The sequence below is a fragment of the Anas acuta genome, chromosome 4, assembly GCF_963932015.1.
Source record: "Anas acuta chromosome 4, bAnaAcu1.1, whole genome shotgun sequence".
Lineage (NCBI taxonomy): Eukaryota > Metazoa > Chordata > Aves > Anseriformes > Anatidae > Anas > Anas acuta.
In genome coordinates, this window is record NC_088982.1 from 56,461,034 (window position 1) to 56,482,906 (window position 21,873).

Sequence of the window (21,873 nt, forward strand, 5' to 3'; positions counted from 1 at the left end):
TAGGACTGCCTGACAGTCTTCTGTCAGATAACGTTTACTACAGCTGCTGAAAAATTAGATTTTTGACATCAGCATCATCTGTGCTTCCTCTTGGTGTTAGGTTAAATGTGTGTCAGATTTGAAGGCTGCATTTGTGGTGAAACCTTGAAGACTAAAATGCTGCCATTTTGGCCTGTATGGTTAAGGTTTTTCTGCATTCTTTTAATCACAAATTAAGCACGAAGCTGCACATACTGTTAGAGCATCTCTCGCTACTAAGAGTAATCCTAATGGCTCTGCGCCAGTCTTTGGGATCTTGGAGGTGAAAATAAATTATATCAAAGCCTTCCTTCTGAAGCTTCCAGTGGGCTTTTAAATGTGGCTCAAAATGCACTGCTAGCTAGTAGCCTCTTTTTTTTAACCAATGTATAGGAAACCATAGCTGAGAAATGTCATGTGTCAGGAGGGAGCTGCATATGGTTAGTAGATACTGGTTGTTTTCATTTTGGTTTGGGTTTTGATAGTCTAAGTCCACTCTTCCTGGGTCATTATGGGCATTGTGTGTTAAATTTCTATAAATTTCATTGTTATAGCAGTATAGGTAAAAAAACAATTCACTGCCCTCCTGAAGGAGCCCTGATTAAAAGTGGGAAAATGAAATCAGAAGGTAGGGATCCAGGCAAGGGCAGGCTCTGCTGGTTCGGCCGCAGGTGGAACAAGCTCGCTGCTCTTCCTTCTAATCTGTCATTGCTTTTTTGTGGTGTGGACAAAACCCCTTTAAAAGGTCACATCTAGACACACAAATACAGAGACAAGTAGTACTTTGCAACCACCAGGCTCGTTCCCTTCATTGGTGCTGTGTGCATCAGATGGCTAAAATAATAAACCCCAAGTTCTGGAGCCCTGATGGAAACGGGAGCTGTTACTGCTGGGGCAGGCAGGTGAAATGATCTCAGCTTTGAGCATGGTGATCCTTTATTTGATACATTTGATAATTTTAATAGCAGTAACTTGCTGTCCTGTAGTCCTAGCATTTCACGATAAACCTAGAGATTCAGCAGTGTTTTTGCTGAAACATTAGTGACATAAATCATGCAGCTTGCCCCCAGGAGCAGAGCATTACTGGTTTGTAATTAAATGCAGCCCTTCAGTTATTAGCAAAACTTGGTGTGACCAGCCTGTTAACTCTCCAGTGTCAAAACCAGCATCTCAGATTCTTTTTGACCCCAGTGCTTCCCAGCAAGTGTGTTTATGTTATGCTATGTTATTGTGTTCAGTGGAGTTATGAGTGACGTCCGGCATTGCTAATACTTATTATTTGCATTATTGTAGTGCCAGGAGACAACAACAAGCTTTTGTGAGCTGAGCGAAGCTGTACAAATGCTTGGAAAGCAGTCTCTGGCCTAAGGAGTTTACAGTCCATGCAGAATGGACAGGAGAAAGGACAGGGCATGCAGCTAATACTTGCTCAGCCACACAGCAGGAAAACTCTGAGCTGGAAGAGGGCACGGGTTCCTTAGCACAGAACTCCTGATTTCTGCTTTATGTTACCCTCAGACTGAGGAGATACTCGGAGAACTTGCAGAATGAGATTTCCTTTTCTTAGCTTTATGTTAACTAAAGATAAAAGTTATTTAGTGGAAATATCATTAAATCACGTAGAACTCTGTCCCTTGTTCATGGGATTAGATTCATCCCACTGATAATTTAAGATAGATTTGGTCACAAGCAAACCTCAAAGATCATGGAAGATGGCATTGCTGACAGTGGTTACATCACAGTGCTCTTTGATGGATCTCGAGGTCTTCGTTCCTCTTTGAGGAACTGCAGTAAGTCAGGGGAGGTTAACACAAATGTCAAAAGGTGTTAAAGAGAAAGGTACAGAACTTCACACCTTTCTTTCTTTTTTTTTTTTTTGGCATGTCTGCAGTACATAGGATAGAAAAAGCTGTTAGTTGGTTTGAGTGAATATGAGAAAATGATTTATGAGCTTGGAGTAAAGCATATGTGCTTTTGACACATTTTTTTATTAGCATTTCTAAAAACAGCAGTAAAATCTGTTTATGAAGAGAAAGGATGTGGTTTAGATTGTTCGGCAGCCTGATAAATCTATTTTGTGAAGGTTTGTAGGAGGCAGGACTGTTTGTTAGAACTCTGGTTTTATTTTTTTCCCCCGTCTTGTTATCTTTCAGCTCAGAGCTAAGTGTTTGCTTTTCTATCTGGCTCTGAATATTGATTATAATTACTGAGCTGTTGTTGCTTTTAAGATAAACTTTGGTTCCTACTCTCATTTATATTAAAGCCTTAGCTTGAAGGTCGTTTTACACAGTTGGAAAGAATTATATGGAATTGCAGTATAAATGATGAGGCTTTTATTTTTGTTTTTTGTTTATAACAACTCATATTTCATATAGGATCTGATGGCTGGAATATCTATTAGAATTTATTATAGTGATGTGCCATTACGCCTGTGTGTTTATCTATATCAAGAATAAATGTTCTTACACATGCATATGGAGCAAACAATAAATTTCTCCTTTTTCACATTAATGATGCAGTCGCTCCTATTCTCTATTCTTAGAGCCACGGTTGTGAAGAAACTACAGAAGAATGCAGCACGAGAATTAATGAACAGGCCAGTTATGCTGCAAATAAGCTTCGTCAGCTAAATGACAAGCTCGAATATAAGAAACAGGCTCTAAATTCCATATGTAATTCACCAAAACCCGACAAAAAGGTAAGTACTTTTGGTGTCTTCAGTCTTTTTTTTATTTTTTTTTAATATTATGTGTTTATTTATGTAATATGCAGTCATCTCAGGCTCTTTCTGGACAGGTCTGATGCCTGTTTCAATCAGCCTGTTACCAAAAGTGAAATCAAAGCTTGGAGTTAACTAATTTTTTTTCCTTTTTTTTTTTTTTAAGTTACTGTAAATAAAACTACAAATATGATTTATATCATATACCTCTCTCCCATAGCCTTGCTTCTCTGTCAGTAGCAAACGGAATTTCGTCCTTACATCTCTACCCACCTCTATCTGCATAATTCTTCATGGCAGCTGATTCCGTGTCCCTGCCGCATCTGCAGCACTGCAGTTTAGGGATGTGCTGGTTCTGCTCCCTCTGCTGGCTTTGAAGTAGCACAACACAGTATCATAATCTCCAAATGTGTGATTGGCTCCCTTAAATAAAGGGGAAAAAATAAGACGTGTTATAGTGACTGATTTCCTTTTAAGGAGCCAGAAGAAAGCTGCAGGGCATACTTTCTTTGGACTAAAAATTCTGAGGGATGTGAAACTCTGGTTCTTTGGGCTTGAAACATAAAATAAATAAATAGGTTTTTTTTCTTCTCCCTTTACAGAATGCAGCAGTTAAACAATTTAAGAACCCATTCAGGCAGAAGTAGGGGATTTACATTTGGCTTAGGCCAACCTGTTACCCCGAATGATATTACAGGACCATTGTTCAGATGTTTTTAAAGTGTTGTGAGAACTGTGTCAAGCTTTGCAGGTGTTGTGAGCTTGTGGTCATGGACAGTAGCGTGCAAGACCACCCTGGCCAGCTTCACTCCCTCTGCACCTTAAATGTTTCCCTCTGCCAGAGGTTTCTGCAGACAACTGGAAATGTGTCCTTAGCTCTTCTGGAGTATCCTGTTCACAGCTGCTCTGCTCTCTATGTGGCCTCAGCTGTATTTTTCTTCCCGAGTGGCAAGGGCACAGATGTGTTCCATTTTTTTATGCCTGTTATACTACAGTAGCATTTACCTGTAGAGCTTTCAAATGAGTTGTTGAGTCAGCAGTGTGAGAATATCTTGTCACAGGGACTTTATTTTTCAATTCTGGACATGGCAGGTAAAAATTTCTTTCTTAGTCATATGAAGGTTAAAATAGAATTTAAAAAAATCACAGTTGTAAGCCATATGAAGGGGAATGTCATGCCCATTTTGTATTACTTAAAAAAAAATAAATCTTAAGCTTGCTTGGTTGTTCATTTTCTCTTTTTGAAATGCCTTTGCTGCGAGGCCCATGCAAAACATGCAAGTCTGTAAGGGGCTTGTAGCACCACATTCAGCTCAGATGCCAGCCAGTCAGGGAAGAAAACTGCTTGTTTGAGTTGCGTGTGGGATTCTGTTAGATTGAAAAGAAAATGCTCTGTAGGGAGGAGTCTTACTTCCATCTCTTTCTGTGGAATATAAAGAGCAAGGAAGATGACATGGAAGATGACAGGGAGACTCGGGCAGCATCTCTTCTGTACAGGGGCTGCTGCCATACAAGATAACCTGATTTTTGGAGACGTGTGACTGAGGTGCTACTTCCTCTGTGTGTGTATCTCATGCCTGAAGCACAGGGCTTGTCCCCCTCTAGTTCATGAGTGCAGGCTCATCTCATCCACTGTAAATGTGCATGGGCTGTTTTTTTTTTCTAGAGTTCAGTCTTATCTCCAGTAGCAAGGCAAAGGTTAACATTCCCACTCAGAGTGCTTCCCATTGCTTGCAAAACCTTGTTTACAGAATAAACTCTCTGACACAATTACTGAAATGAAACAGGACTGCTTTGAACTAAAATCCCTCTAACTTCCACATAATTCCTGATAGAGCTTGAGACATACTTTTTTTTTTAAACTTGGTCAGATCTTTTCTATTTCTGATGGTGAAGAGAAGCTGGTATAGCCAGCTAGACTTCAATTTAAAATTTGTAACACAGGCAAAAGGAATGACTAAACTGTAGAGAATTACTAAGAATTACTAAGGCAACAAGAATTACTAAATAAGTGCTAAACAAAAGCGGGTGTTACTGTGTATGCATGAGTTAGGTCATGCCATTAATTTCTGTAGCATTACAGTTTTAAAATATTTTCTTCAATATAAGACATACTGTATAATTAAATCCTTATTTATTTTTTTACATTTGCATTACATGCTCCCTTTCTGTTCTTGAGAAATAACTATATTCTTTCAGTACCCTTGGGGAGAAGGGATTGTACCTCTTTTAAAGTGGTATTTTCCTGCTTTTTTTTTGCTTCTAAAATATTTTTTCTTTGAAAAAAATATATATCTTTGAAACAGAATAATAATAAAATTGAGCCAGTAGTGCTATAAAATTTTAGTATTTGTTTTATAACGATAGCAGCTGTTGACTTATGATGGGACCTTCCAAGTTCTGTGTTTTTCAATTGTTCCTGGATGATGCTTATAGGAGATCTTTCAAGGTGACCACAAAGCAATCTGTATTCTGAGAGTTTACTGTATCCTGAAGTTAGTTACATGCTGGAAGGTTGTCATATAGCTGCTCTGTAGACAATCTTTCATCTTACAGGAGACAAATTCTGAGGAAGTTGCTATAGCTCTGTAAAATCTTCTGCCAGGATATACCACTTGTGCTACAAGTTTTACAGCTAAGTCTCATAAAATTGGTGCGTGGTATATTGTATTTTTTTTTTTTTTAAATTGTCAGCTTCTGCTGCTGCATCTCTAATGTCACATTTTATATGTATATTTCCACCTTTTCTTGTACTGTCTCCTGCTAGTAGGCATGGTTACTTGTTTTTTGCTGATGTTTTAAGATGCATTATTTCTCCTTTATGAGATTATGCCTGTGAGCCATCTTGATTAGAACATCTCTTATTCAATGTGTGGTTTCCACAAGAATAAATTCTCCTCTTCCCAAACCGAAAATGAATTAAGAGGTAGCTTCTTGGGTGGTTGTTACCATTGCTAACTTACTGGCAATGAAATCTGTTCTGAGGTTCTTTCATCGCATCATATATATCTGAAATGGGAAAAATGATAAGGAGGATGTCTCTGGTAGTTGCTGTTGCAATAATTGCAATTTCAAGTTTATATAAAATGTGTAATATGTAGTTGTATCTGAAGTACCTCTTTGATCCTGATAGTATCAGTGATAGAATCGTGTCTTTCTAACTTGTTTTTCATTTTAGTATTGGGGTTGACTTTTGAGATTAATCTATTTCCTATGTCTATAGAAGATATCATAGATTTTCTCAGTTATGATTTTCTTTTCCATGTGAATTTTTCTCTCTCCTGTCTCTTGTACAGTTTATTCTTTCTGAATAGCGTTCTCAAAGATATAACTAGACATGTTACACAAGCTTTTTCTTACCAATGGTAATTGATGAATTTTCCTCTGCAGATTGTTTCTAAGCTGAAGGATGAAATCACCCTGATGGAGAGAGAGCACAATGACCTTCAGCTGCACATTGCAAGAACAGACTGGTGGTGTGAGAATCTTGGCATGTGGAAAGCCTTCATAATCTCAGGCGAGGTATGTTGTTTGTTTGTTTGTTTGTTTTGTCTTCTGGGTCAGTTCAAACTTGCTAAAGAGAAGAATAAAAACCTGTATATATTTCCTAATACCTTTGTGTATACTTCGTATTTACTTGAGGAGTGGGGGTGGGAAATAACCTCTTCTGAGCTCCTCCTTTCTTTCCCAAGTGAGTACTGTGATGCATATACAAATGATTCCAGTCTTCAGACTCTGTTGTAATGAAGTTGTAAAAATACCTGTATATACACGAGCAGGTTTTGGCATTGGGTAATTTGCTATCTTAAGGGCATTATTTTTCATCAGAACTGCCTCATGTTGTATTACCATGCTGTCATGCTGGAGCACAGTTGTCTCTTCGGTCTGCCTCAAAACTCACTGACTGTAAATGAAGAAATTCAACAGGTTGAAAAGGCAATGTGCTATTTTAAGAAATAAACTCTCATTGTGTAACCTTCTGGGTTTGTTTTAATGCTGTTTAGAACAGTGAAGCTCTTAATTTAAGTGATCTATGCAACTTTTAAAGCTGTGTTTTAGAAAACAGCAGCATCACGTGCAGCGAAACTGTGGAACAGCAGCTTTCTGGTAAGGGTCTCAATACATAACTGCCCAGTATCTCCTGTATTGCTAAATGAATATGTGGTTCTGCTAAATGTGAGGGAAACTGGGAGAAAATTACAATGAGTTAGTGCCTTAACTGTATTTTACAAGAGGTACTAGATTAGATAATTAAATGTAGGCTTGATTAATTGTGCTTTTTGCAGCTCTGTGCTTCAAAGGGTAGGCTGGAGAAAATATTAATGTTGTGCTTTTCCATGTTAATTAATTGCTTGGGAATGTTCTGGCCACAGTCGATGATTTCAGGAACATGAGTAGGTGACATTGTCCTCCTATCTGCAAAATACACCCGTGCTAATCCCAGTGTTTTGGTCTGTGATTTGAGACAGAGAAATTTGGTGGCCCTGTGTTCGTTGCAGAGAGGCTTAGTAAAAGTACAGGTTGCTGGAGAATTGGAGCTGGAAAGTATAATAGCCTGTCATCAACCTTTTAAAGTGATTTATTAATGTAGCTAATGGATAATGCACAAAAATCTAGTATTACTTATGGCTTGGAAAAATGTGTGTGTGTCCCCTTAGCCTGTGTTCTCTCTCAGGTGAACCTTTAAAGCTTTGAGTCATAAAAATGCACTATCTGAAAAAAATAAAAATGATATGAATCGTGTAACCCGTAAGAGTTGTGTGGTAACTGACATTTCTGATTAAAAAAAACATGTTTGGAGGTTCGGTGTTTTGGCTGTTTGATAGAGGTTGAAAAAAAGACTCTAGGAACATGCAGAACGAAGGGGACCTGTGATAAGGTCCCCATGAAGGTCCCTTTCGTTCTGCAAGTCACCTGGAATTAGACTGTCTAATTCTGAGTCACATCTCCCGTACCAGCAGGTCTAAAACTCACAACTCTGTAAACCAATGTGCTTTACTTCCCTTTAGTGGTTTTGGACTTTCATATTGTTTCATATTTTAGCAGACGTTCTGTCTCCTCTGTCTGAAGAAGACTGTTTCAGAGGATAACTTCTATATTTTATTTTAAATCTGCTGAGTTCTTAAAGACTGGAGTTAGTAGATTTGAACAAGGTGGAAAAAATAGCTTGTCTTACTCATGTATTTAAGTACACCAGAATTTAGGGTGTGTATTCTGAGTGGGAGCTGGGAGAGCTGGCTTCCTGTGAGTTGAGGAAAACAGCGGTGTGCTGGGTACATCTTCTTTGAGCCTGCTTAAAAGGGGCTGCAGGCATCAGTCTGGCAGCCTTTATTTTACTGCTGCACAGTTTTGGGGGGGGGGGGGCAATTTTGGAGAGCTGCTCAGACTGAGCACATTAGCACTGAGTCATGGGCTTGTTGACTGGTGGAAGGAGAGGCCTGAGTTGTGCTCGTGGTTAATTCCTCCTGGTGGATGGCTGGGCCAGCCTTAGCGCTTCTTACAGGAGATTCACCAGCTTTCCTTGGCAGCAGCTTGTTTCTCTGCTGGTTTTACACCTTTTGCTAATGTGAAGTTTAAATTTTCCATGCTGCAGCTAATAGCTATAGCTTCTCCTGGAAAGATTTAATATTTGTTCTTTATTTTTGCAATATTTCTTTGAAAGCTCATTGCTGTGAGCACACTCCTCGTGGCCCTGGTGAGAGGAGCTGACCTCCTTGTGGAGGAGGCTGTGTTAACATCCTTGTTCCTGTCTGTCTCTGTCCACCTCAGGACCTTGTGTCTTCGTGGACGAGGCATCTATGGCGCTCTAGTAGATGGTAAATCCTGAAATAATAATGAATGTTTACATTGTCTTGAGGCTTTGGAGTTGCTGTGACTGCAAAAAATAAGTAATAAAATAAAACCCAATAACCTGAGGCTGCTTTGGGTACTTGAGGGCTGATTCTGTCCATAGATACCAGTGAGTAACCGGAGAGGTTTGCACAGAAGCTGAGGAAAGGGACTGAGGTGCTGTACGTGCAGGATGGGCTCCGGGGGCTCGGTGAGAGCTCGGAGGCAGCCCCAGCTGCAGCAGCGCCACTGGGCCTGCTGCGGGGGTGAGCTCAGCACGAGCACTGGGAACGAACAGAAGGAACGGGGGGCAGGGAAAGTGCACGGGAAGGGAGAGCTGAAGCACTGGGAAGCAATCAGAAACCTTGAAAGCTGAGATAATACCTGCAGCTGCTGGGAGAAGACATGTCGCAGTGATGGACAGCATTGCACAGCTGTGTGTAGGGCTTCGCCTAAAATAATGGCTAGCAGAGGACTGATTCAGGACTAAGGTAGCCTTCTGGCTAAAGTTTAGTCCACTAAGGGTACTGGTCAATGAAACAAGCATGGTATGGTGATGAGTGAATTTGCAAGCCAGTCCTCTGGCAGCACAAATGTTCCACTCTTTCCCTCCAGAGTAATATACCCTATCTGTATTCTTTTTTTTCTCCCCCCCCCCCCCCCCCCAAGGTTTTAGAAGAGAATGGAGAACAAGTGCCCTGTTATTCTGTCATGGTGAGTTTACAAGAAGTTGGTGGAGCTGAAACTAAGAACTGGACCGTTCCCAGGAAGCTCAGTGAGTTTCAGAACCTGCACCGGAAGCTCAGCGAGGTACGGGTCTCAGTGGAGGGACAAGATGCAAATTGCTAAAATCTGTTGGTATGGTGTGTAGGGGGGGAAGAAAGAACACTGAATACCACATTAAAAATATTACGATTTTTTAGTCCAGTCTTTTGACTTTTACCCTTTTTAAGTTCATTTTCTATTCACATATTCCTGGCCTCTGCCGAATGTTCATAAAACTTATTTACATTTTTTTTCTTAAATAATGAATGTTTTACTGAACTGACCCAATGTCCAAATAATACATGTACTGCACTGTCATGCAAGAGCCTGCTTTAAAAAACAGACCTTGTCTCTGTCTTCCAGGGAGGTATTAAAAATGACAGCTTTTTGGGACAGAGAATATTTACTCTTTGATCTGCTGTAACCTTTCTGTCTGATAAAAGGTAGATAATGGTGTCGTGAGTATGGGAAAAGGTTCAGCTGTAAGCCCATAGTGGGTAAGGGAAGGTGATTTTCAGCATACTGAGCAGGGTGTGGATGGCAGTTGAGAATACAAAGTCTGATTTCCATTTTGAACCAGAACCACTGTTTTGTTTTTCTGCACATGTGCATTAAGTGAGCTGCCTTTTCTCCTACAGTGCTTTCCATCATTAAAGAAAGTTCAGTTGCCTTCCCTCAGCAAGCTGCCCTTCAAGTCCATAGACCAGAAATTCATGGAGAAGTCCAAGAACCAGCTAAATAACTTTCTGCAGGTAAGAAGACAGACTGTGGAGTAATGAGGGTACCAGAAGTTAAGACATAGCTGTAGGTTCATCTCTTTTATGCCAAAAGGATTTGATGACCACAGTTATATTCCTCACACCTCACTTCTACAGCCACTGTTGGAGAATCCTATTGCTCTGTTGTGCTCTTATTTACCTTCTGTTTTATGAGTGATCGATCCCTCTCTTACGTTTACTGCAAGTCAGTGTTTGAGTAGCTACTCTGCCCTTTTTCTCTCTGGCAGGTCTTGGTGGTCAGTTTTTTGTTGTTGTCGATTGTTTGTTTCTGTTTTTTAAACCCATCCTCACCTCTGTTTTTTCTAATTAAGGCTTCAGGTGGTTCATTTGAGGGACAGCATCTCCCACTCCATTCTCAGCTACGGCCTGCAGTGGCTCTGTGGAGGTCTTTGTGAAAGGTCAATGACAGCAGAGCGCTTTCCTGCTTAGTCCCACGCGGTCTGGGTTCACTGCATGGTCAGTCAGCTTGAGAGGCTTTGAGCAGAGAAGTGGTTTTGTGCTTCCAGCAGGGTGAAAGGAGAAGTGGCTTGGCTTTCTGCTTGGCTTTGGTGTCTGTGAACTAGGCTAATACTGCTGAGACATGCTTTAATTTAATTGAATGCATTGTATGATTACTGTTTTTAGGTCACCTAGAGCCTCAGGTGGACAGCTTCATTATTTAGTTTAGAATCAAAAGATATTCTTAGGCCTGAGTGTGATTTTGCTTATTGGGAGCAATTTGTCTTTAGACTCTGGTAACACCTACAAATTGCACTTAGACTGTTTGCTTTTTATTTTAGGGTAACCTGTATTCTGTATGGCTGCTTTTTTAAACGGACTACTTAAATTCACAATGCACATGTAATTCATGTGTTCAGTGGGGACATGGAGCCTGCAGAATAAAAAAAGATGCAATTAAGAAAAAAGTAGTTGGGTGATACCAATATGAAAAGTGTTGTTTTAGACTTCAGTTACCTTTTTGCCAGGGACTACAGTATAACCAAACATTGTTGTAAAGAAGCCAGGAATGCTTCCTTTCAGGGTAATGTAATTGGCCATCTGGATTCTTTCTCAGTGAGAATGGGGCTGAACTGGAATTGAGCACCTGTGGTTTTCAGTATGAACTCTGGTTGTTCCTATACTGGTAGGATTTCCAACCTTGTAAAAAGAATTGTGTTAAAATAAAGCTAAGTAATTGTGAATCTAATGGCTTTTTCTTAAGTGCACTTGTGATCCTTTAGCAAATGCATAAAATGCAGGTGGCAAGCTTTATGCCTTCCTCTCTTGTGTCTTCCTTCATGCTTTTGATGGTGCTGTTATAGTCCTTGCTCTCTGATGGCTGTACAGTGGTTGCCCATGTTATGAGTAGAAATGCTGTGCAGGAACACTGTGAGCTGCTCCTCACTTGACTGGTGCTCCTTCTTCCCATTTCTTGCACGCAGGAGCTTGGTGGCTACCAGAAAGGGAACTGTTCTTATTTTCTGAGCCGTGCGTTGTCACCAGAAACATTCTTAAAGAGTGGCTTTTCCTGTCCTGTGGGCAAATAGAGGTTGGCAGTAACCCCACTGAAATTACTGGTCTAGTGTGAGAGCTTGAGGCAGTCCGTCCGTGCAGTTCGTGTGTTCTTTGCAGGGGCACGTAACCTTAAAAGAACTTCTGTGAGACGGCTGAGGAATGGAATTTGTGGCATAAGACGTGGAGGGTGGAATTTCTCAAACCTTCTGTCCTTGTGTGCAGACAGATGGGTGCTCCTAGGGTGTGCCAGATGTCTGAACAGGAGAGTTGAATCGTGCCTCAGGAGTCAATGTTATCTCTCTATTGACTAAAAAGAGAGCACAGAGCAGATGGCTCAGATGTCAGGGTTGATGCTGTAAATGCCAAAGTTGTCTAACGTGCATGAAGTTGAGATGAGTTTGGCTGATAGTAACCAGTCCTTGAGTGCTAAGTTAATTTTGTCTTTGACTAGCTAAGAAAGAGTAAATAACAAATCCTGTAATTGTCACTTTAAAGTACAATACTTCACAACAAGTGTCTTACAAATTGAAACTTCGTGTTTTTAAAAAGGAAGTTGTAAGATTAAAAACCTGACTCCTTAAATACAGTTATCACACTGAAGTATCTGTGAGGCATGTTTTTTTTTTTTTTTCTCTCTCTACTTCTGAGCTACATCTTAATTGGTTTTATTGGCTGGCCTGACACATTTTGTTCCTTAACAAGAAATATTTAACTGATGTGGTGTTTCTGTCATTGTATTTCTTTCATAGAAATTGCTGTCTGATGAAAGACTCTGTCAAAGTGAAGCACTTTATGCCTTCTTGAGCCCCTCTCCAGAACACCTCAAAGTTATCGATGTGCAAGGAAAGAAGTCATCTTTTTCGCTCTCATCATTTCTTGAACGCCTTCCTGGTGATCTGTTTTCTCATCAGGAGGTAAGTAGTAGAAAAGTAATCTTCCCAGATGTAATTACTTAGCCAAAGTAAGCAAGGAGAGGCATTATTATAATACATCTGAATGGCAGGTAATATTGGAAGGCATTTTGAAAGGTCATTTTCAATTTACTGTAAGTGAACAAAGAGTCAGAAGTGAGAGCTGTTTATGACTTCAGAAGGTATTTTTTAATGAAATGTTTCCTGCCCTTTGATAAATATATATAGGCAAGTGTGTAACCTATCACAAATTAATGAAATGCAGTCCATTTGGGATTGCTTATTTGTTATAGTAGAATTTCCCACTTCTTATGCTCTGGACATGCATATTGTAGAGAGTTTTAAACAGGTAAAAATGATCATCTCTTAGGAAGCTTCTCTTGGCAGGAACAGCTGTGTGCCTTTAATAATTTCTGGATAACTTCTGAAGAAAAGCTGCTTTTGACAAAGAATGTCTGCAAATGGGGCAGGCTTACGTATACAGGTGGTAGCCCATGGGGTTGGTGCATTTGATACGAAGTCATAGAAACAAACAAACAAAACCCCCTTGTCTTTCAAGATTCAGGAAGGAATAGATTAGTGACTGAAATAGCTCATTGACTAAAAATCCATGTCGCTCTGTCATGTGTGGTTTGTGCTGCAGATACACAACCTTCAGGGAGCTGTTTCCATTACCAGCTATTTGTTATATGAAATAATTCTTTTGTTAAATGCTGTAGTTGTCTGTAGTGGCTGGGCTTTCTTGAGGATAAAGGGAGTTTGGGAAACTTGTGCAGGTCTAGTCTGTTAATAGACACAAAGTTGGCCTTGCATCTCTTGGGAATAAGAAAATCCTTCCTATATATTCTTATTTTTTCAAAATTGTGCTGTATTTCCACCTAGATATTGAATATATGTGTGCTATTTTGGAGTAATAAACATGGAGTGCGAGACACTCATTCTAGTTATTAACAGAAGTACTTCAGTTCTAAAGAGGGAAGAGTGCGTTCGCTAAAATAACTGTTAGGTAGAAGTAGCATCAAGCAAAGAAGCACGAAGCTATTAGTGTTTCTCTGTTGCATGGAAAAACATTCGCAAGCAAGAAGCCAGACCACAAGTGTATTGCATTACTTGAGTGCGTAGGAGGAGATAGGAAATATGGGAGACTTGTAATGAGGGAGGGAGGGAGCAAGGAGAAAGAAACGAAGAAGCAGAAATGAAACTGAAAAATGAAGGAAATGGAATAAAAAAGGCCCTGAGAATGTGGAAGCAGGAGTCAGAACATACCTTCTTAATTGGTTTTAATTTAATAGTGTTTCTTCTTACTTTAGGGTTAGCAGCTTAATATTGCTAGCCTGTATTATGCCAGTACTACGCAAATGCAGATGAAGTCCATCCCATTTCACATCCATCCATCTTCCCTCTCCTCTCTCCTCCTTCCCAAACATAAACGTGAGAGAACAGAATACAGATAGAGGAGTACAGGAAACTGTTAGACCCTCTGAGTCTGTGCAGTACAAAGGCTTGTCCTAGTTTACACATAATGATAAAATTAAATGGAGGCAGGGGAATTGTGAGCAAGTCTGGGGCAAGCTCCAGTTTTTCTCAGACACGCTGGTCTTTCAGTTCGGGATTTTTAGATCAGCTCAGTCTTGCTCAGTGATCACAATTTATATTATTTACTACAGTATTTAAAGTAGGGTTAGAAATAGTTTGGTCTGAAATCATTAACGCAGTTACTTGTTAAATCACAGAGTTGTTATGGTTGGGTTTTCTCTGTAACAAAGAATTCCTGTTTTATTCCATATTGGGCTCTATTGAAGAGCATGCTCTCTTACTGCTTTCTTTGTCTCTTACATCTTGTCTGACTTTCTGCAAATGTGTAAGAGCAACAGTATTACCTCTTGAGTGCTGTTTTCAGCATTATATATTGCAGCAATTTTAAATCTCATATAAACAATGCCTTGGATGTGGTTAACTTCAGAACATGTTTCTTAACTTTCAAGACCAAAAGCAAATTAGAGGAAAAATACAGCCAAAGCTATCTGGAAGAGGGTTTTCAGGTTTATGAAGCGTTAATGAATAGAAAATTCACTGTGGTGTAAGAATTCACACTTCTCATTGCATTTTCTAAATGAGAGGGGATTTACTGAAGGGCAGTAAAATAGAGCAGGAACCTCAGAGAGGTCATTGGATTCATCCTTCTGCTCCAAATAGGCTCAACTGTACCAGCACAATTCTTGGCACGTCTGCAATGTTTTTAAACCTCCGGTGACTGATGTTCTGCAGCTGAGCAAGGCAGTGTGTCTCAGTTCTCAGCTCTCTTCATGGTTATAAAATTGTTCTTTCTAAGTAACCTAAATCTCCCTTAGTCTGCTAGCTCTTGTCCTGTCTGCAGCAAACACAGAACTGTCTATTCCCTTTCTTTACATTAAGCCTTTTTGTTTGGGTTAGGATCACCTCATTTATCAGAAGCCACTACTTTCCTTTGGTCTTCCGTTCTTTTGTTTCTTAGATTGAGCAGCCTGTTTCTACTAGTTATTGGTATGTTTTATGCAGTTCTTAAGGCTTTGCTCTGCATTTATCCAATAATACTTGTTTTTCTTGGAAATGTTTCAAAATTAGTTACCAGCTGCTGTTCCTACTAGGTTTTCCTATTCCAATGTATTAAACTCTTTTATATATATATATATATATATGTATATATATAAATATACACACATCTATCTGTATGGGCAGTATTCCTGCTTACAGATCATGGTGGCATGCCTGCCTTTTTCACAGGCCCTCAGGTTTGTTTTTCTTTTCTGTACTATTACCAATTCCAATTATTTCATTTCCTGCATTATTGCTGCTTTGCATCTGTACTTAACAAATTGCACCCGGTGAGCTCACCTGCAAATTCAGTAAGCTTATTTTCTGTTTTGTTGCCCAAAGGGTTAATGAAAATATGGAATGATATCTATTACGGAAAATTAAATAAAATATAATTTCTTGAATATCTAAAATAATGAAGGGCCAAGAAGTCTGTTGGCCAGAGGAAGATGGTGAGCAGGACTGGAGTTTGTTCTAGTCTCTGTCCCTGGAGAAAACTCTGTTCATTGTCAGTAAATCTGTGTGTTCGTGTGGCAGGACAGGCAGTGATTTGTGGCTTCCTCACATGGTGTTTCTTGTCAGTACGATGTGGTTTTTTGTTCGCTGCCCTAAATCACAGCTTAGCCCACAGAACGCTTTAAAAGCTGGATACTCACCAAGCTATGGAAGTAAGTAAAAGTGGAATCTATGGTGAAGTTTATGGTACACTTCAGTGTGGTAGGGTTTTTTTATTTCATTTTTTTCTGGTTTTGAGAAGAGAAATAGCATAGAATAGAGAATGACAAATGCGACATGGGCAGTGAAGGGTACAGGATGTGAAAAGTGTTGAAATATACAACACCAGGGAGTTATTTTATCCATACAGTACAATGCACTACCATGCCTGGAGAAAATTCTGGGACTGGAAGTGTACCCAGAGTTAATGCTGGGCTTTAGTTGGGGTTTGAAGGATGTGAGGAAGAAGAAAGACAAACTGATGTACACCTGAGACACTGTAGGCTAGTCTCTGTATAGCAGGGTTCAGATGACAGGCAAGGGGTGATTGAAAGACTTTCAATGTAAGGCAAATAAAGAAAAAATAATGCAGAAGGAATAAATCCATGAAGGAGGTTTTTCTGGACTAGAAGAGGAGAGTGAAAAATAAGTAATGTTAGATGATGACATCAAGGAAGAAAGAAGGGCAAAGGAAGGGGGACAAATAAAAAGCAGAGCTGAAGAAAGAAAATTTGCCTGCATGCCATTGTGACCATTCCTGAACCAAAGCCTGGGAAATTGCTGATCCAGCCGAGTTTATGAAATGTCTCCCTCTTGCTGGAGATGCACTTTCCTGAGGGCTGCGTCTGTGCAGCCAGACATGCACCTCAGGAGCACTTGTTGCTGAAAGCTGACCCTTCCCCGTGTGAACTAGTAGGAGCATCACCTGCACACCCAGCTCCAAACTTTATTCAGTTGTCATCTGGTGCAAGTCACTCTTGGCAATATCATCAGTTTACACATGGAGTGATAGATAATCTCCTGGGACAGGGCACAGCGCCCAGGCTGTCGGAGTCCAGAAACAGGTAGCTTTGTGTTCCTCAAGCTCAGGTCCCAGGAGGGCTGGGTGTGCTTCTTCCCGGTGGCATGGCAGTACCTAAATCCGTGCTGGAAGAAGGGTTCATCCCATGCTGTGGTTCATCACGTGCTGTCTCTCTGTTCCTAGGAAGAAACGGAAGAGGACAGTGACCTGTCAGACTATGGAGAAGAGGTGGATGGGAAAAAGGACTCTCTTGCTGAGCCGTGTTTCATGCTGATCGGGGAGATCTTTGAGCTGCGAGGAAGTAAGCTGCAAACCTGCTCGTTTGTTAGTGGAATCTGTTGGCCAAGAAATCTGACTCACTTTGTAGTTCATGGTTTTTCTGCTATTTCAGAAGTGTAATCTATATAGCAATTTAATTTGGAAAGGAGCTGTTTTGCAGTAGTTCCTAACTTTGGAGCTTTTATACTAAAGTTTAAGTTCAATACGACATGGAACTAAAAATGCAGCTGGTAAGGAGGAAAATATGCGTTCAATAATATTAAAGTTTTTTATTTAAGAAAATTATTTTGGAAAAAAAAAGCACAAGGAAGTACGAAAGCATGTTTTCCGTAAATTGGTTGCATATTGGAATGCATGAATTACAAGGAAGGAAAGATGGCTTTGTCACAGAACATGTCACTGACAAAGCAACAGTTTTAATGTCTGTTTCAATGTATTATGGATGCATTTTAATTCTACAGTTTGTATAATGGAAAAGGTGCTCTAACTGTGGCACCTTTTGGCACCAGATTTTTTTCCTTCTTTATGTAACTGAGTGATGGTAATACAAGGAAAAACAAACAAAGAAACAAACAAAACAAAACAACCAACATATTTTTCATTCTACTGAATATGTAGGCATACTTGACGCTGTATAAAATTATGTACAGGCTAACTATTACAAAATGCAGCCCCTTCCAAAAGTGACAGATGTATATTCTAAATTTAGGCTTTTCTTCTGATGCTGGTGAACAGCATGAAAGAAGGATTAACCACTAATTATAAGGAAGCACTCGCATTTGTTTCTTTTATTGGTAATGGAAAGCTAATTGCTTGTACTATTTGAGTGAAAATGTTTTCAGAATTTCAATGCTGCTGCTGTGTATGCAACATTGTAACAGTAGGTACAAAAAGGGTGTGAATTTTCAGGGGTTTTCTTGTACAAAAAGGGTTTGGGTAGTTATATTGTTCAATAAACTTAAACAATTCTTTAACAGTACAGCTTACAGAGTAAACTGCAAATGCATAATGCAGATATGTTTATGTAATCTGCAAAAAAAAAACAAAACACAAAGCAAAACAAACAAAAATAAAAACCCTGTTGCAAATAATACAGGGAAAACAGTCATGAAAAAGAAAGATCCGTGTGCAATTATTTAAATCTTAGAAAGGATGATAACAGATACATGTACTGTAGAGATATTTTTTTTTTGATGTCATTGTAGGTTCCATAACGTTACTAACTTCACAATCTTCATTTTCTGTCTTTTTTTCATTGTTCTAGTGTTTAAGTGGGTCAGAAAAACATTGATTGCACTAGTACAAGTCACTTTTGGAAGAACTATCAACAAGTAAGTGGATGTTACTTTAACCAAACCTGCAACATCGTTCTGTGACTATAGGCTGAGCAGAATTGTTTGAAATAATAATAATCTGGACACTCTGTATATGATAATCTGCATGTTTTCCACAGCTCAATTTATGAATAAGTTGATTAGAGAAGACACAGACATGCAGATTATCATTTTGATTATTTAGCAAATATTTTTTCCCCTGCAGAGGGCTTTGCTTTTGCAGAGACCTGCCTCTGAATAGCTTTTATTAGTTCATGCTTTATTTTACAGTCCCATGAAATTTTTGTCAGAACTGAAACTAGGGTTCTGTATTAGTTAATTTATTTCCAGTTGAATGCAGGTTTCTCTAAAGTGACTGAAATAACGTTTACATGATGAGAACCATTGATTTGTAATGTGGAGCTTAACTCATCACTGTTATGCATGTTTTCATAAATGTATTTTTATGTACTGCATGAAGATGTTATCTGCCAAGTGAGGTCCGGATGAGGCTATGAAGTAAGTGTGTGTCTGTACAGACCTTTTTATGTGGGAAACTCTCATTGGTCAGAAAAAATTTGGATATTACTTTCTTTGTCAGTTACAAAGGCCCATGGTAAAACTTGATTCAGTAGAGCTGGTGATTCATACAAACACACTTCCCACGATCCTTTGATCAGGACTGACATTTTGATGCGTCATGATGATGATTTGCTTATGAAAGTGTGTGAATCTGTGATTTCCATACTATGGAAGTCACAAACAGGCGAAGGACTGCTGAGAATCTGTTGAAATGCACTGTTTTGCTTTGGTGTAGCATTGGGACTGTTACTCAGGTAGGTGTCACAGCCCAGAAGATAACAGCAGAACAGGCTGTTCCTTCATCCAGTCAGTGGCTGATTTTTACGTGCCAGCATTGCTTATAAAACCTTTTATGTATGCTATACAGTGGTAAATTGGAGAAGTGATGTAAAATCGTGCCCTTGACTCTCAGTGGTGGTCTCTGACAGTACACATTTGCTGAGTTTTAAATTAATCAGTTCATTTGTTCACAAATTGCAAATAACTAGCATGAAAGGCAACTGAGATAGGACAGAGTCCGCGTGCACTGTGTAGCTTTTACATGTTGGTTATATTCTTACCTTTAGTAAGGCTTTCAGCTGTCATTGGCACAGCTAAACAGTACTGCCTGGACCTCGCTCTTTACCTCAGGCTCCTTACACCAAGGACTGCACTTGGCTTCATTCAGCCACTGGAGGAGGCTGCTCCCTCCATTTATAATCCCACTTCTAATGTGCTTTTGAATGTACAGCACTTCTATCAAAACTTTGTGTGTTTTATCCCGCCGGGAACTTCTGTGCACACATCTAGTTTGGAGTTCATCGGTTTTTGTTTTTCCCTAGTGGAGCCTTTGCACTGCCCATCCTCGAAATGCTTGTGCATCCTTGTATGCTCATATGCAGACTACTTTAAAATGTAGCCTTCTTTGCATCTCAGTCAGTTATCTGGAGAGATCTAGATCCTAGAGCACCTGGAGCTGATTATGACTTGCCATGATGCTGGTGAAAGCACCTCCAGTAAATTGGTATAATGAAGATAAGCATTGCTTCCACTGCTTCTAGTAGGAAAAAAAAATCATAAATCTGGATCAATTGTGAGACCAGTTCTGATGTGCTTCCTTCCACACTTTTTTGTAGGCAAATCCGGGACACCGTACACTGGATATTCAGTGAACCAATGCTTGTTTATTATATTGGTGTGTTTCGAGATGCATTTTGGCCGAATGGAAAGCTAGCACCACCACAAAGAGCCAAGAGCGATGAACAAAAGCAAGAAACAAAACAGAGAGCACAGCAAAAACTACTTGAAAACATTCCAGGTGAGAACACTTTCCTTCCACTTCATCACAGATTTAATGCCAGTAAGGAAACTGGTTAACCACAAACTGTTCTGCTACATTTTGGATTTTTCCTGTAGCGTTGTAAATTACGGTTATTTGCACAAACATAATTTTGGCCTTACCCTTTGCCTCTCCTGTCTCTGATTTGTAAAAGGCGTGGGCTTGGGTAACACTGGTGGATTTAAGATCGTGTGTTACTGTCCTCTGTATGCAATACTCAAAGAACCCAAGTTAAGGCTCTCTCTGCTGCCTCTCCATCAGCAAGCAGTAGGTGGTTCTGCTGCCCGGAGCTATTTGACCTACAGGGAGAGCGGCACCACCACAATTACCTCTTGCTCTAATGTTTTAAAGTGGAAGAGGGAGATCTACCCGCATTGTCACTGTTGTGTTGCTGTGCATTTTTGAGGAGAGGTTTCAGGGCACCAAACGTTAGAGGCCTGGGCAGAAGCACCCCAGATTGAGTGGGGCTTTCAGTACTTGCCTGTGCCTGCCCTTTCCCCCACACGAAGTGTGCACATTTCTAGGGCACCATCCCTTGCCATTCACAGCACAGGGAGTCATTTGGATCATTCTGCTTCTTCAGAGAGCGTGTAAACCAAAAGGCACCTAACTGCGAAGAAACGGTATTCTATTCCATTTAGCCCTTGGAAATGCAATTAAACATTGCTTGAATGCTTTTTATCTCCTCTCCACCTGAATAACATGTATTTTAATGAGCTATTTTATAGCTTCACCGAGGTAGCTCATATCCCCTTGCATTAGGGTGTTTGTTTAATCAACTTCAACAGTGAAAATTGCAGCAAGCATGCATGCAAAATATTGGTCATCTGGCGTGTAAACGATCCTCCATCTGCTCTGTTATGATATATGCCCACTTGCCTAGAATAGCCTTCCTTAGTTGTTTTTTGTTTGTTTTTATTTGAGATGTTTCAGGACATAGTTGAATGCTCCTGAAATTCGTGATAAAGCACCAAATCACTATTTATTCCTTACTGTAATTTAATCCAAAACGTAAATAATTGACTTGAAGTTCTCTTATCTGACTGCTTGCAAGAAATATTCCTGTGAAGAGTGAGAGGCAATTAAAGTGTTAAATCTGTTTTAACTGTTGTTGTTTGTGGCTGAAGGTGTATTTAAGGGAATGGATTAACAGCGTATGAGATTAGACTTGACTGTGTGAGTTGAACACAAGCCTAGAAGGCACACTACATAATCATGTTGAAACACTTCAAACGTTGTCACTGAGATGCATGAGCTGTTATTTAACTTGGGAATCTTGAGACTTCAAGGGTATCTTTTCAATCGGTGACCTAAGTTGGTGAATGGGATTATGCATCTTCTAACCGTTTTACGTGAGGTGCAGCATTTTTGTTTCCTATCTGTGTGTATTTGTGGGCAGTAATGTTGGTTGGATGCGGTGCCTGGCACGAGCGAAACTAAGCTGAAGTAACATTGGTTGCAGATACTCTGCAGAGTCTTGTTGGACAACAAAATGCCCGTCACGGTGTAGTGAAAGTGTTCAATGCACTGCAAGAAAGAAAGGCTAACAAGCATCTACTATACGTGAGTAACCAGAAAAATAGCCTGTTAAGTTTCTGATACTATTAATTGCTGAGCTCTGCCTACTCAGTATTAATGCCTGCGGTGTGTGTTCATGAAGAGATTTCTATCAGACTGTTGTTTGGTGTGAAAGTAGTTTTGTTGCTAAAGTAAGTCATAAAAAATATACTCGTTTCATCATTCGAGTAGTCTTGATTAACGAAAAGCTGTTTACAA

At 39.8% G+C, this 21,873-nt stretch overlaps 1 protein-coding gene across 6 annotated transcripts in view; it reads left to right on the plus strand.

Annotated features, from left to right (window-relative positions):
• The window catches only part of SNX25 (sorting nexin 25), an 81,804-nt gene that overhangs the window by 58,258 nt on the left and 1,673 nt on the right, over nucleotides 1-21,873 (plus strand). For 5 of the 6 annotated variants that reach the window (XM_068681406.1, XM_068681405.1, XM_068681403.1 and 2 more), the window contains 9 exons: nucleotides 2,561-2,716; nucleotides 6,128-6,259; nucleotides 9,236-9,376; nucleotides 9,970-10,083; nucleotides 12,354-12,518; nucleotides 16,789-16,906; nucleotides 18,149-18,215; nucleotides 19,895-20,076; nucleotides 21,560-21,660. In XM_068681406.1, coding sequence (XP_068537507.1) covers nucleotides 2,561-2,716; nucleotides 6,128-6,259; nucleotides 9,236-9,376; nucleotides 9,970-10,083; nucleotides 12,354-12,518; nucleotides 16,789-16,906; nucleotides 18,149-18,215; nucleotides 19,895-20,076; nucleotides 21,560-21,660 — 1,176 coding nt within the window. The other variant, XM_068681404.1, reaches the window with a different exon arrangement.